This window comes from Tenrec ecaudatus, chromosome 13 (genome assembly GCF_050624435.1).
Source record: "Tenrec ecaudatus isolate mTenEca1 chromosome 13, mTenEca1.hap1, whole genome shotgun sequence".
NCBI classification, from domain to species: Eukaryota; Metazoa; Chordata; class Mammalia; order Afrosoricida; family Tenrecidae; genus Tenrec; species Tenrec ecaudatus.
The window spans coordinates 13,418,916-13,433,826 of NC_134542.1; the positions used below are offsets into that span (position 1 = coordinate 13,418,916).

The 14,911-nt window shown below is 42.1% G+C and overlaps 1 protein-coding gene across 1 annotated transcript in view; it reads left to right on the forward strand.

Moving 5' to 3' along the window:
• Positions 1–14,911, forward strand: part of DOCK10 (dedicator of cytokinesis 10) — a 161,789-nt gene that overhangs the window by 7,653 nt on the left and 139,225 nt on the right. Inside the window, exon 2 of the mRNA XM_075529295.1 lies at positions 12,289–12,408. Coding sequence (XP_075385410.1) covers positions 12,289–12,408 — 120 coding nt within the window. The remainder of the gene's footprint in view (positions 1–12,288; positions 12,409–14,911) is intronic.

A 14,911-nucleotide genomic window follows, 5' to 3' on the forward strand; every position in this document is an offset into this window, starting at 1 on the left:
CATTTTAATTAAAGGCTTAAATAAAGGGTAGATGACAGGTAGGCCAACATTCAACAAAAATCCTATGTATGTTCATATTGTCCAAAGTAAGAAAAGTCATAAAAGAATGAGTAAGCATAAGATTTATTAAAAATATAGAGTGCATATTATTGAAAGAATATAATTTATGTTTGTATGGATGCGTACACACGTGTGTGTATGCACATGCATATACGCACACAGACCACATATTTCCGTGAGTGGATGTACCCTTGTGTGAATCTAAATAGTGTCAGAATTTAAGTCAATGGTGACTTTTATCGCCACTTTCTATATTGAATCTCAAATCTCTATCAGTTGCTCTCAGGCATTCACTCCCCAGTGTGAGAGAGACTTGCAATTGGGTTGTGATGTATTTTTAATGATATTTGTTATCTTTCAAGTGTTTCTAAAGATTAAGGGAGTCATGCAATTTAATTAGATTTTAAATCTTGGATAGTTTCTGCATCTTTATAAGACCAACGAACAGCCAACTTTTAAATTCATTCTTCATCCAAAAAAAGTGTGGAATAATTTGATGTCTTCATAAGTGATATTTGATCAGATTTCTGAATTTTCTTAAGAGAAAAATAAAGTATAAGAAGTCTGAACTTGGTCTGTGACAAAATCTTTTTTTCTGAAAACCTGTCGATTTATTTGTATGATTGATTTTCTGACTAATATGCACAGTGAACCAAGACTCTATTCTCATTTTCCTAACAATCATGCTAATGTTGAATATGATGATTAATTTCCCCTTTTATTTGAAATGGGCTTCGTCGTTTGCCAAGTTGAACCACCTTGATATCACTGAGGCATTAAAAAGTTAGTACGGGTGGATTTCTTCTGAGATCTAGGTCTGTCTTTGTTACCAAGGGAACGGTCTCCAAACCCAGCCGCATCTGAGTTTTCCAAAGTGTCCAGTCTTAACATGAATCAGCTAGTGTTTTTCCATTCTCTGGACACTGGGTGGTTCAAACAGAGAAGGCAAAGGGTCAGCTTAATGTGTTTATTTCTTATTCAATCATTTCCTTTGGGGAAAAGAAGCTCTTCTTGCTTTCTACAGCTCAAATATTTGAGTGGTTGGGCCCGTGGCGCTCCCTCTGATGAAAGGCTGAGTTAAATCTGTCACGAGACCCATGGCTGACAGCTGTGGCTGTGGATCCAGCTGCACTCACTCTCCAATCTTCACATGTTTTAAACACAAATTGCGTGGAAGTTGGTTCCATTCCAATTGCATGGAAACCAAAGTGGCTTTGGGTTAAATTAAAGCCCAAAGAATACATGTATCCCTGAGATCTGTTATTTTTTATTAAATGTCCGTGTTATATTGTTGACAGTGAAATTAGTTAGCAGCTGTTTTGCTTCTAATTTGTTTTGGAGATTGCAAGATTGGAATCTATTTTTTGGGTCTTTCTAAGGACCCCATGGTTCATCACTGTTTGCTATTTACTTTTGTATATGCCAAGATGTGAAGCTAATTTTTAAACAGCATGTCATGTTCAGCAGGGCAATAGGCTCCTAAAGTAGTTGTCTGTTTTTGTTTTTGCCTCTCAGTGTCATTAATCAGGATGAATAATTTTCTAAACTGAAGAAGGCATTGAGATATATGATTAATCCTATTAAGATTCATTTTAGGACAAAGAATCAGATCGCTAGACACAACAGGAAGTGACTGAAAAAGATCGAGGAAGTGCACCACACACCACTGCATATCACAGAAAGAGTATGAAACGTCTCAAGGGTGGGGAGAAACCATTTGATAGTAAGTGCTTCTTAAAAAGATCCACTTTTCTATAAAGAAGAACCAAAATAGCCGATATCACAAAACTAGGGTAAGCCAAAGCTTGGCTCACTAACTGCACGTACAATAGAGAACCGACATACATGGCCTCAAACCCACGGGATTCATTCTACAGTCGGTCTCTCTTGTTAATTCCAAATTAATATTCCGTGGTCCTAGTCACCCTCAGGCTGGTAACACTGGCCTTCTAAGAGGAGGGATGGAGAAGTTGTGGGGAAATGGCCTTACAGACGATGGAATTTTTCCAAGAATTTTTGCAGCCTCCTCATATGTGGGTAGGGGAAAGTTCCAAAAATAAAGTCTAAATATCTACAACTTTGAGTGCTCTTCTGATATTCCTCTTTGCAGAGCTAATAATCCTAAAGGCATATTGAATTCATGTCTAAATTTAATCTTTAACTTTTGATCCAAAAAATATGTACAGTTTACTTTGGCGGGGAGGGGGAAGTATGGCTTCAATACACTAACAGAGGAATGTTCTAAGTCACTTCTAATGCCAGTCTACATCATTAGGAAGCTGAACCCCCAAACTAAACCCACTGTCATCAATTTGATTCCTACTCAGGGCTGCCGGGTAGGACAGCATAGAACTGCCTATGTAGGTTTCTGAGACATTAAATCTCCACACGAGCAGACAGCCTCATCTTTGTCCCATGGTAGGTTTGAAGAACTGACTGTGGGGTTAGCAGCTCAGTCTGTCAGCCACTTCATTACCAGAGCTTGACTTCTTTTTCTTGTAGGGCTGGGGCAGTGGTTCTTAATCTTCCTCATGCCACGACCCTTGAGTACAGTTCCTCATGTTGTGGTGGACTCCCCACCATAAAGTTATTTTCATTGCTACTTTATAACTGTAATCTTGCTACCGCTAGGAATAGAGCGGCCCCTGTGAAAGGGTCGTTCGACCTCCAAAGGGGTCGCAACCCACAGGTTCAGAACCGCTGGACTAGAACTACCTGATATGATTCTGGAGACTCATGGAGGAGATTCTGCCTCTTTTCTTGTTTGTTTCAGTGGCTTTACTAATATCAGTCTCCTTTTTGGCTCCACTAGAACTACTTGCTACCAGGTTTTTAAAAGAGAAAATTTAGATAATAAGCATAGACCCATTTATCAGAGTCTAGCCCATGAGACATTTGGTGAAGGTTGATAACTTAGTTGGCTTGATAAGTGTGGAGAATAAAGCACGCTGGATGAGTTTGAAGTCATTACCAAATAAAGGAAAATAGATATGTGCCATTCAGTGGTTCACTTAGCACTTTCACATATTTCACCTTCTTGCTAGTTCTAACGAGTCTTGTAAGCAGGAAGTGGCCCTCTCACCTCAGCGTCTCTAATGCAGCCACCGCTTGTCTGTCCAGGAAGGCTTGCTTATTGCTATGATGCTGAATAGGTTTTAGGAACAATTTCAGACGAAGATGGAAAAGAAAAAGGGTCTGATAATTTCCTGAAAATCATCCCATTGTGCAACGGGGTCACCATGAGTCATGATTGTCTTGACAGCAGCTAGTCACTAAAACCTCAGCACTGGCCAAAATCTCAGAAGATTTCATTCTTCAGATGACCTACTCTGTTGCCATCGGGTTGATTCTGATTCATAACTTCCCTCCAGGACAGAGTTGAAATGCCTTACAGAATTTCCAGTGTTGCAAATTGCCACTCCTCCTGTGAAGTGTCTGGTGGATCAAAACTACTGCCCTTTGCTTTGGCGGCTGAGTACTTCATCGCTGTACAACCAGGCCTCTCCAAATCATGTAGCTAGTAGGTTAAAAAAAGTTCCAGGTGACGTAAGTGGTTTGCAGTCAGCTACCAACCTAAAGTTTGTGGGTTCAAATCTACCCAGGGGAGCCACAGAAGGCCCAATAAACTACCTCCAAAAGGTATACAATCAAGAAAACCTGTTATGAAAGGGGACGCCGGGAGTTGGAACCCACTGAACTCTAATGGGTTTGATTGTGGTTTGGATCAGTACTAGACCCTGAACGTTCAGCTAGATAGTCGGATTTCTAATCATTGATGCCAGAGATGGAGGTACATGTGTGTTTTAAGTACCCTACCAGATGGTTGTGGTTCCCTACACAGCTAGAAATACCTGACATAATGAATCGTTCCTTTTGTTTCCCCTTCTCACTAGCACTAGCTTCTAGAACGGCAGGCATGACCTGTAATTATTGCCCTGGCCTCCCCCCACCCTCTACACCCCCCTCAGGACTTGTGGATCTTTTTTAATTACTTGAAGCTGTTAGTTATAAAGTCTGTCCCTACTGTTTGCTCTTTTCTAAGTTCCCTCTCTGGTGAACATTCAAATGGTAAATGATTTTAAAAATACAATAATTCTTCCAGTGTTCCCATGGAGGTATATGTGTTTTGGAAGGCTAAATCATTCTCTGTTTGCTACTATAAAAACAATTCGTGCTAATTCAAGGAATTTGGGGAAATACAGAAAAGTCAAAATAACAAAACACTTAATCAAATTATCCAAAATAACAAAATGTTTAATCAAAATGACAAATACTACATGGACATAGATATTTAAGCTTCTTATCCTTCCATTAAACAATTCCATTCAGTTATCCTGGATGTAAAAAATACCCAAGAAGCTCACTGCCATAGAGGTGACACCCACTCCTAGCAGCCCCGTAAGGCAATGTAGAACGGCCCTGTGGACTTTCAAGACTGTAACTCTTTACAGGGGTAGAAAGCCCCATCATTCTCTCTGTTATCGTCAATAATTAATATTTATTCCTACCCCTAATTAACATGAATACAAAAGCTATTTTTCTTACTACAACAAATAGGTAAAAGTTATCTTTAATGGATTGGTGCTGTTTTCTAGGATTAACTACTTCATGATCTACTAACAATTTTGTATAGTTGATGATTTCTGCTTTCTCCTTTCTAACTAGTCTTGCCCTTCAGCTATAGTAACTGTTAGGGTTTTGGAGATTCTGGATTCAAACTCTAATGTCAATGAATCCATGATCAGGATGGATTGCTGACCTTCTTTCCTTCTGAAGTGATACCGTGCTCTGACCTTCCTCTTACCACAACCCTTGCACCTTGAGCATGGCCTCGGCCTCTTCATAGGCAAGCAAGAAAGCCACTCACATGCAAAGTAGTATTCATGAACTCACTTTACCAGAGATTTGGAGAGTTTCAAGGGGAAAGAGTGTCACTTACTGTATACTAATTCATTATTTCAATCCTATCATATTTTCAAAAGCTCATGACAGCCCTAAATCTCTCTCTAGGACAAAAAGTTCTATGAAAATGTATTGCTGACATTAGGTGCCATCAAGATGGTGTTAGCTCGGTGGTTCTCAACCTGTGGGTCGTGACCCCTTTGGGGTCGAAAGACCCTTTCACAGGGGTCGCCTAAGACCATCAGAAATAAATATTTCACAATATAGAATTACATATTGTTTTGTGATTAATCACAAGGCTTTAATTACGTTCAGTTTGTAGCAATGAAAGTACATCCTGTATATCAGATATTTGTATTGCGATTCATAACAGTAGCAAAATTACAGTTACGAAGTCGCCATTAAAATAATTTTATGGTCGGGGGGCACCACAACATGAGGAACTGTCTTAAAGGATCAACCTTAGGAAGGTTGAGAACTACTATTCTGGCTCATAGGGACCCTGTGTACAACCCACAAAACGCTTACTGGTGGTCCAGCGCCATCCTCCCAATTGTTATAGTTGAGCTCATGGGTGTAGCCATTGTGCCAATCAGTCTTGTTGAGGGCCTTCCTCTTTCGTCTGCCCTTCTATGTGACCAAGCATAATGACTTTTCCAGGCTCTGATCGCTCTTGACATCACGCCAAAGTATGTGAGGCGAAGTTTTACCACGCTTGCTTCTAAGGAGCATTCTGACTGTACCTCTTTGCAGAGAGATTTGTTTGTTCTTCTTACTATGCTTTCGATTCTTCTTCAGTCTTTCTTATTCAGTATCTAGATTTCACATGCATGTGAAGTGATATGAAATGCCATATCTTGGTGCAGGCACACCTTAGTCCTCCAAGTAGCACGCTGGCTTTTCAACACAATAAAGGGTCTTGTGCAGCAGATTTATGCAATGCAAATGTGCCCTTTGACCTCTTGACTGGTGTTTCCAAGAAAGAGGATATTCCTGACCACTTCAAACTTTCCTTAATTTACCATGATGTTATCTATGGATGGTTTTGAAATTTTTGGTTTTCTTTACGTTGTTTCTCATGTTGAAAGCTATAATCCTTGATCTTCATCAGCGAATGCTTCATGTCTTCCTCACTCTCATCAAGCAAACTTGTGTCATCTGTGTATCTCAGGTTGGTGACAAGTTTTCCTGCAAGACTGATCCCATGTTATTCTTCATATAATCCAGATTCTTGATAATTTGTTCAACATACAAATTGAATGAATAGGGTAAGGGGATACGACACTGACAGACACCGCTCTTGATGTTAAACCATGCCGTATTCTCTTACTCTGTTCACACAACTGCCTGTTGATTTGTGGAGAGGTTCAACACGAGCACAGTGAAGTATTCTGGAGTTCCCATTCTTCTCAAGGCTGCCGAGAGTTGGTTACGGCCCATAGAGTTGGATGCCCTTTTATAGTCAAGAAAATCCATGTAACTATCTTTCTGGTATTTTCCACTTTCAACGAATATTCATCTAACATGAGCAATAATATGCCTTATGCCATGATCTCATCTGGAAAAAAAAGACTAATATCTTTGTAGACATAGATGCTTTGTTACTTTTTGTTGTTGAGAATATATATAGCATAACACACACCAATGTAACATGTATAATTCATACATGTTTATACATGTATAATTCAGTGATGTTGATAAAATTTTTTTGAATTGTGTAACCATTCCCACCTATTTTCAGGAGTTCTCTCATTAACAAGAAGTCACTTCCCCTTAAATTCCCTATCAGATATTTTGAGTTGCTATTGTCGTATTGATCTTAGATACACAGATATTACGAGAGCACATTAAGAGATATTTAAAGAATGTTTAAGATAGACATTTTTCCCTACTTAAGCTAGCCCACAGTTTGATTTTTGACAAGATAGCGCATAGGGCCTCTAGTGCCCTAGATCTACAAAGCACAGTGGGGATTTGAGAGTAAAAGGAGGAATTGGAATTTGTGACGAAGACTCCCATCGAAAATTTCCTCCTTTGCCATAAGACCAGAAGAACTAGACAGTGCCTGTCAACTATTACTGAATATTTTTATCAAAGATTATGTAGTGGAATCCTGAGGAGGAGTGTGTGGGGGGGGAAGGGGGGGAGATGCAGAAGAGATTTTCAAGTTTCATTACTTTCAGGCTCTCTGCTGCCATGTCAGCTGGATGGACCCTGAGAACTACTGATTCATGATAACCTAAAACCGTCGTCCAAAGCCAGATTACTTTTAAACCAGGTGTTTGATCTCTTCACGTATTTCCTAGATCCCTCAGCAGCCTGGCTGCCCTTCCTAGCCTTCTTAGATGAATGTGAGTTTGTTTTATCCATCTTGTTACAGTTATAATGCTGCGAGATATACCTGTATGTTTTTGTGGAAAAATAGGCCATAAACTTATTTATTCGGGTGATAGACATGGGAGGCTTATATTTTGTTCTTGGTGTAGATCAACTATATGATGAAAGTGATTTAGGTCCATTACTAGAAAAAACTTAGCCCTACAGCCTGTATCTATTGGACACTTCCGTAATGAGTAGTACAGCTGCGGTGCCATCCGAAAGGCCACATAAGTAGCCCGTCCTTTAATCCTGTGAGGTAGATTCTGCTAAATAATTTATTTTACAGAGAAGGAAAGGTTTAATTAACATGCCCAATATTTCATAGTTCATGGTAGCAATGGAAAAACTTGAAACTGAGATATCTGGGTCTAATATATATGTTATTCTAATGTCTATGCATGTAATGTATATGTTGCATATTAATCTAGAGAATCCACTTGTTCTATATAATAATTTATTCTGTCCCTTGAACTTGGCCCTCTCCCCAAACAGGGCTGAGTAATCTAGAGTACTCCATAATTAGACTGTATTTATAATCTGGAGAAAGGTAACTTAAAATTTTCAAGTGCTGCGTATCTTCCATGCCATTTTACACCCATTTGCATTTGAATACGAATTATGAAACTAGTTCAAGGCTTTGTCTACGAAGATTATATAACAGCTATTAGAATCTTTTGTTAAGGCAAGGACATCTGCTTGCTTTAGAATAATTAAACCTTCCTTGGTAACCCTGGCTAGTACCAAGAAGATCAGTGCACCACATAAGAGGTGGGCCTTCGGTGAGAAATTGTGAAGAAGCAGATGAGGAGAAAACATCTGTTTTTTGGTGACCGCAGCCTGATCTGCTGCTGGGAGGTTCAGTTGGAGGAGAGCTGTGGCTTTGGGGAGCTAGGTGAACAAATCCCCTAATGCTATGTTCCAAGAATAGGACCTGTCACCACAGTGGCACAACAGTGACTGCCCTGAATGAGAACAGATACCAGAGGGGTGGGGGGGTTAGGGTGGGGAGGGACTTTTCCCAGGCATGGAGGACTTCGAGAATAGCTAATGAAATTCATTACTCATTAGAGAGAGAGTAAGAGTAACAAAAGCCCCATGAAAATGCAGTCCAATTCAGGGTAATCTTGGCACACGCTTCATCCCAGTTGGTGCATTTCCAAGAGAAGCAGACACATGAAATTCAGGAGGGACAACCCCGCCATTGTGGAAGCTGTAAATCAGTGCTGTTCAGTTCCCTGCTTCGCTCAATGTCTCCTCAAGGAGCAGTAGTGAGAACCTAACGGAGCCCACCACCCTTGCACAGATCTGCCCGTTCCCTGAACACTGAGCAGACAACTCCCTGGCTCCAGAGAAAATTCCTGGTTGTATAACTTGGATTAACTCCACCACAGATGCAAAACTTATCCTTGGAAGGTTTTTCCAAATCCCAGGAATTTATTGCTATACAATAGATCACTGGTGTTTTTTATTTATACACTTCATAACCGCAAAATGATGGCACACTGCTTATCTTGAAAGTGATACCATGATAAATAGATTCCCTGGAAAGATAGAGGCTTATTAAGATATTCCCTCAATGGCAAAAAAGTAATGCATTATATGACACATATCTGCTAGGCTTTGTCACCCCGTATCAACACTTCCTCTGTGTGTCATTTTAAACAAGAAAGGCTTAATAAGTGCCATCCATTGATTGAGTCATATATTTTAGTTTGATGGGAATACATAAAAATATGTCTCCCAACAAATGTTGTCATGTTGTGCCTTTTACCGGGTATATCAAGGAAAGGTTTGGATTTAGTTTATTTGTATTGCTGTTAATAGTCTATAACTTATGCACTCTGATTTGTTTTATTTTACTGATGTTGTATAGTTACTTTAAGGTACTGTTTGGGGACCAATAAAAGGTCTAGAAGATTCTGCTTGCCCCCAGTAAGCTTCCTGATGTCCAAGTGTAAGAGAGATGACAAAGAAAATTTCAACAGACAGGAAGTACCAGACCCTAGACGCTTTCCTACACCTTTCTGTCTTTTGCTGCTTGTCAGCCACACCCTCACTACAATCAAAGAGTAGAAGAAGCTTCAGAAGAAGGCAGAGGTTTGAGACTCAAAGGCTTTGAGAAGTAGTTAGTGGTATAAGCATGCGCCTTTGTGGCGTTCGAAGATACAGGAAACCACTGCTGAGGCTCACTGCTGGACTGGATTGCACTGGTGCTACTTAGGGACTTTCCATTTCAATTTAAAATAAAGTAAAATAGATGCTCTTGTGAAAGCCAGACACATCTCAAGCCTGCATTAGCCACTGGAGCTAACAGTGTGGGGATGTTGAAATTAATTTTGCACGGGAATAAGGCTGTGGGTCTTGAGTGTATACAGAACCAATGGCTTCAGAAGGTGGGGATTTGACTGCTCTGTTGAGTGAAGTTTGGTGTCAAGGTTGTATAACCTGAATTATCCTCACTGGTCAGTTTGCGGCCTCAGAAACGGGAAAAGTAGCTGTGCAGTATAGAAAGCTTGGATTCCGCAGCCATGCTACTTCCGGTGTGGTTCCTGGACCAGCAACATCGTCACCACCTGGAAGTTTATGAAAACCAAACTCACTGCTATTGAGTCAATGCTGACTCATTTCGATGCCTTGTGGGTTTTCTAAACTGTAACTCTTTAAGGGAGTAGAAAGCCCAGTCTTTCTCCCATGGAGCTACTGATGCTTTTGAACTGCCGACCCTGCGGATTGCAGCCCAACTCCTAACCACCCCCCCCCCCCCAGAGCTAAATGTAGGCACCCAGCCCAGGCCCATTTTGAAAATTTGATAAGCCCCATGCTCATGAAGCATCGCCTTTTTTTAAAGGGAAGTATCTTAGAAGGGTAGCTTTTGTTTTGTTTTCAACTCTCAAAGACTTCTCAGAGTGCCTCGCTATCAAATATCGAGTGTTCCACAGCTCCTTGACTAAATGGATTATGCTGGGAAATTCAATTTATGGTTTCTATTCCTATTTCCTTAACTGCAAGATGAACTCTCTGGCCCAGATGTCCAAGCACTAGAATTGCCAGATGAAATACAGAACCCACGCTGAAATTTGAGTTTCAGATAAACAAAAGATAACTTTTTGGTAGAAGTATGTCCCAATGATTGCATGGGTATCTGCCTACATTTTTTTTTATTTGTGAAATTTAACTGATTCGACGGCACCTAACACAACAACAAATCTAGCAACCTACCAAGAAGGATCTATCTGGACACAATCGTCACCTACATGGTGCTTAGTTTACTACTTACGTGTTCAGGTAATGGGCAGCTTTCCACCACCACCACCACCATCCCTCCCGGTGCAGAAACTGTATGGGAATGCTTGTTCTTATGGAAGTGTATTTATGTTCTGTTCTCCTTTGTTAAATTCATATATATATGAAATCCTCCAAATAAACCTTGACTGCCACTTTGAGGAGTCTTAGCCAAGATTCAAGTTTCACTGAAACTGTTGGGATCTTACTTTCCAAAGAAGACCTATCAATTGAAGCACAATCTGTATTTTCCAGAGTGCTGAGGCCTGGCAAGGAGAGAGGCTGGTGGGCAGCATTTGTTCGCGTCCTTGATAGGGAAAACGAAGCAAAAACCAAAGGCAATGCATAGATTCCAACTGAGCGATCACTTTGGCTTCCAACTTTTATGGTCACTACTATAAGGCTTGATGGCAGTGAGTTAACTCAAGTTCCAAAGAGCTGAAAATTAACCCAGGGAATAACATTTAAAGAAGCATTTGGTTCTTAAATGCTTCATTACATAATGAAGGGCCTCAGCTTGTGTCCTCTGTTTTGTTTCATGAGGTTTTATCCTTTATTGGGCGTCAATTTTTCTCAACTTGTAAATACCATACGGTTTAAAGTCAACACATCAACCCTATAATGAAGCCTTCATACCTTCTCCCACTGGGATTTATTTCTTTGACTCCATGGTCCAGCTTCTTCGGTGGGGGTGGGGAGGGGCTGCCTTTTCTCGTGACTTCAGACTTTCAATGCAGTGTGCTATCTGGCTTTTTTTTTTTTTCTGAACTCTTCTCCATTTTCATTGCACTGAATCCATAATAGTTGTGCTGTTGCATTTGAGTGGAGAATTATCTAGCTTCTCTCCATAGCAGCAAGGAGGCTAAGAGCCAAGTAATTCATCGTGGCATGGGATCTATGCTTTAGGGACAAGGAAGATGGCCTGCAACACTTGGGTTGCTAACAGGATGCCAATGTTTTAAACCTGGCCCTAGTAAGTTTCAGAAGGAAGTGCTCAACCCAGCACCCACGATGGCCATCAGAGCGCTGCAGCACATTAACCGGGTCTTTCGGCCTGTTGGCGAAATAGCATCTACAGACCCAGCTGTGCTATGAAAGCCGTAGGCTGAGATGCCAGGGACGATGGGTGCTTGGTGTGCTCTTGACTACTTCAGGATCTTCCCAGCATTTGGGGGGATTTGCTCTAAGTGCTTCATCATGCTGCCTCCACTGGAGGGATCAGGCAACATCAAAGCCTGGTTGATGGAAAGAAATGAAGCCCAACACGGTGCTGAAAAAACATAAGACTGCATGAATTGTTGTTATTGCCAGGTGCCATCGAGTCAGGTCACTCATAGTGACCCTCTGCACAACATAAATAAACACCCCCTAGTCCTGCACCATCCTCACAATTGTTCTTATGCTGAGCCCATTGTTGCAGCCACTGAGTCAATCTGCCTTGTAGAGAGCCCTCCTCTGTTTTTCTGACCCTCTGCTTTACCAAGCATGATGTCCTTCTCCAGGGTCTGGTCTCTCCTGGTAATAGGCCCAAACTTCAGGAGCCAGGGCCTTGCCATCCTTGCCTCTGGGGTGCGTGGGGCTGTACTTTTTCCAAGACAGATGTGTGTTCTTTCGACAGTCCCTTCATCTGAGTGTGGAGCCATAACTGGTTTTCTTTTGCTACAGCAGGAAAAGCCAAGGCTCCTCGAGCCTTTGGACTATGAAGCTGTCATTGAAGAACTTGAGAAGACCCATGGGAATGACCCACTTCGCGATCTCCTGTTCTTCCCCAGTGACGATTTCTCAGTAAGTATCCTTTTGGCAAACCATAAGGTTGTTCAAGACGCTCCAGACCTGGGTTGCTATCCACCCTGGTCATTTTACTGTCGTCGTCACATCAGCAATAGAGAGACTATCCAAGGGCTTCTAACGTGAGATGCGTCGGAGGCTCGGTGACGCGGGTGCCACATGGACGCAAGTTCTTGGCATTCTGCTTCTGCAGAGATTCTAGCAAGCCTTACAGAGCACATTCATGCTCTGGAATAGATGGGTTCCCACGTAAAGCACTGAGAGTAAAAGTATCCGAGCAACTCGAACCAGCTGGCCCCAGGGTGAGGATCTATCGGCACAAAAGATGCAATTCTTAAAGCCATCCACAGTCTTAAGAGTCCACGAATATGGAGATGTTGGAAGGAGTCCTGTGGGTGGAATGGCTACAGCACTCGACGGTTAGCAGAGGGTCTGCAATTGGAACCCACCAGCCCCCTCCACAGAGAAATGTGTGGCAATCTCCCATAAAGACGACAACAATAAACACGCTGAGAGAGAATGATGAGGGCAGCGAATGAACGAATGTGCTTTACACAATTGATAAGAGTTCTGTGAGCCCCCAATAAAATGATTTTAAAAACCACCCTTTGGGCAGTTCGACTTTCTCCTGTAGGGCCCGTGTGAAGCAGGATCGCTGGCAGAGGGTACACGGAGATCCTGGTAGCTCAGGGCCATAGGTTTCGCTGCCCATCCCCAGGGATCAGTTTGGGAGCCTGGGTGTGTGTCCCTTAGTACAGTGCTTGTAACCACAGTAAAACTATCGATTGTGAGCTTCCATGTATCCGATTAAATAGGAATTTGAGGTCTTTGTAAACATATTTCAGTGGCAAGAATCACCCTGTGCCATCGTCTCTGTGGACAACTGGTAGCCTCTCTTCTTTATCACCCTAAATGACCGGTCGTTTCAGATGGCACAAGCTTCAACACCTGCAGCAGATAAAGGAAACTCCAAGAAAAACCTGGGAATAGGCCTTGTCCACTGAAGCTTCTGAACTTCCTTTCCAAACAGCCTCAGAGGTTGCTTGACCTCCACCCCCCCCCCCCACCTTCTGCTTACCTTTGAGGATGATCCAAGCTCAGCATTCTGAATGGTTACTTTACCACCTTCTTCGGTGTTGTAATCAAGAAGAAGGTGTAATGTCATGTGTGTTGTTCTTTCTCTCTCTATCCCCAGTATACCAAACGATTGAACAAAGCAGGCAAATTTGAAGTAGGAAAAGTGAAACTTCTTCTCTGTTCTGGTTTGTTTTTTTTTGGCCTGGATATATATTTTTTACAAATAGCACCCCTTTTGGTGTGTAGCCAGTGGGAGAGCAGCTTAATTCTCATGGTAATATTCGTTAAATCAGGCCACCAGGTCTTAAACTGGGAGCCCATGCTTGAAGCACATTTTAAAAATTTCATATCCTTATTCTTATTTATGAGGTTGAAGGCAAACCTTGATGTGTAGCTACTTTCTATCAGCTACCCAAACAAGCCTGAAATTTGAGGTGTCTTTCCTTCTAGCTCTGTTATACAGAAATGTCCCTAAAACCACTAAAGGTTCTCCAGCTCAACAGCAGAGTGAAGGAGACTGGAGAGGATGTAAGTCTGCATTACAATCGAGTCATCCTTTAGCATCTTTCAGTGTTCCTTTAAGTTAGAAACTGCCCGTGACTGTTACTTGACTTTGATATCCTTGTAGCTGTTAGTTGCCAGTGAGTTGCTTCCAGCGCCTAGAGAATCCGTGTGCAACAGCGTGGAACAGTGCCCGCCCTGTGCCACCTTCATGGCGCAGCAGCGTGCTTGAGCGCATTGTTGCGGCTCTCATGGCACCTTCCAAACTTCAGGGCTCACTTTCCAGCCCTAGACGAGACACAAGTCTGTTGTGATCCATTGAGTTTTCATTGGCAACAATTTGGAAGTGGATGACTCGTCCTCTTTCTAGTCTGCCTTACCTTGGGAGCTCTACTGGAACCTGCGCTCCTAGGTGACCCTACTGGCATTTGAGATAGTGGTGGCAACGCTTTGGGCATTAAAGCAAGTGTAAGGCACCCGTGAACGACAGACTGGCAGACAGATGGTAATAGAATACCTAACCTAACGTTTATTTCACCCTCATGAACCTTCCAGGGAAGCCACAGAAGCCTTTTATCCATCCACCTGCTTTAAGCCCTCTGGAGCTCACCATTGCCTTCAGGGTGTAATACTAACAACTTAGCGTGGTCCTGAGACCCTTGGGGCTTAACTCCGCCTCCTGGTGATCTCTCCCAGGTGTGTTTCCCCCTCTCGTGGCTCCTTCCACCAGGGACAGTCAAGCTTATCCCCAACTGGAATGAAGTACTTGCACAATCCCCAAATGCCTCTCTGGAACGTTAGAGGCTTAAGTATTATTAGCCTCTATTTATTTAACAAATAGGTTATATCAGCATCCGCGTGTCTCGCTCTCTCCTTGCCATCCAGTTGACTTTCACTTGACGCGACCCTATAAGACAGGGCA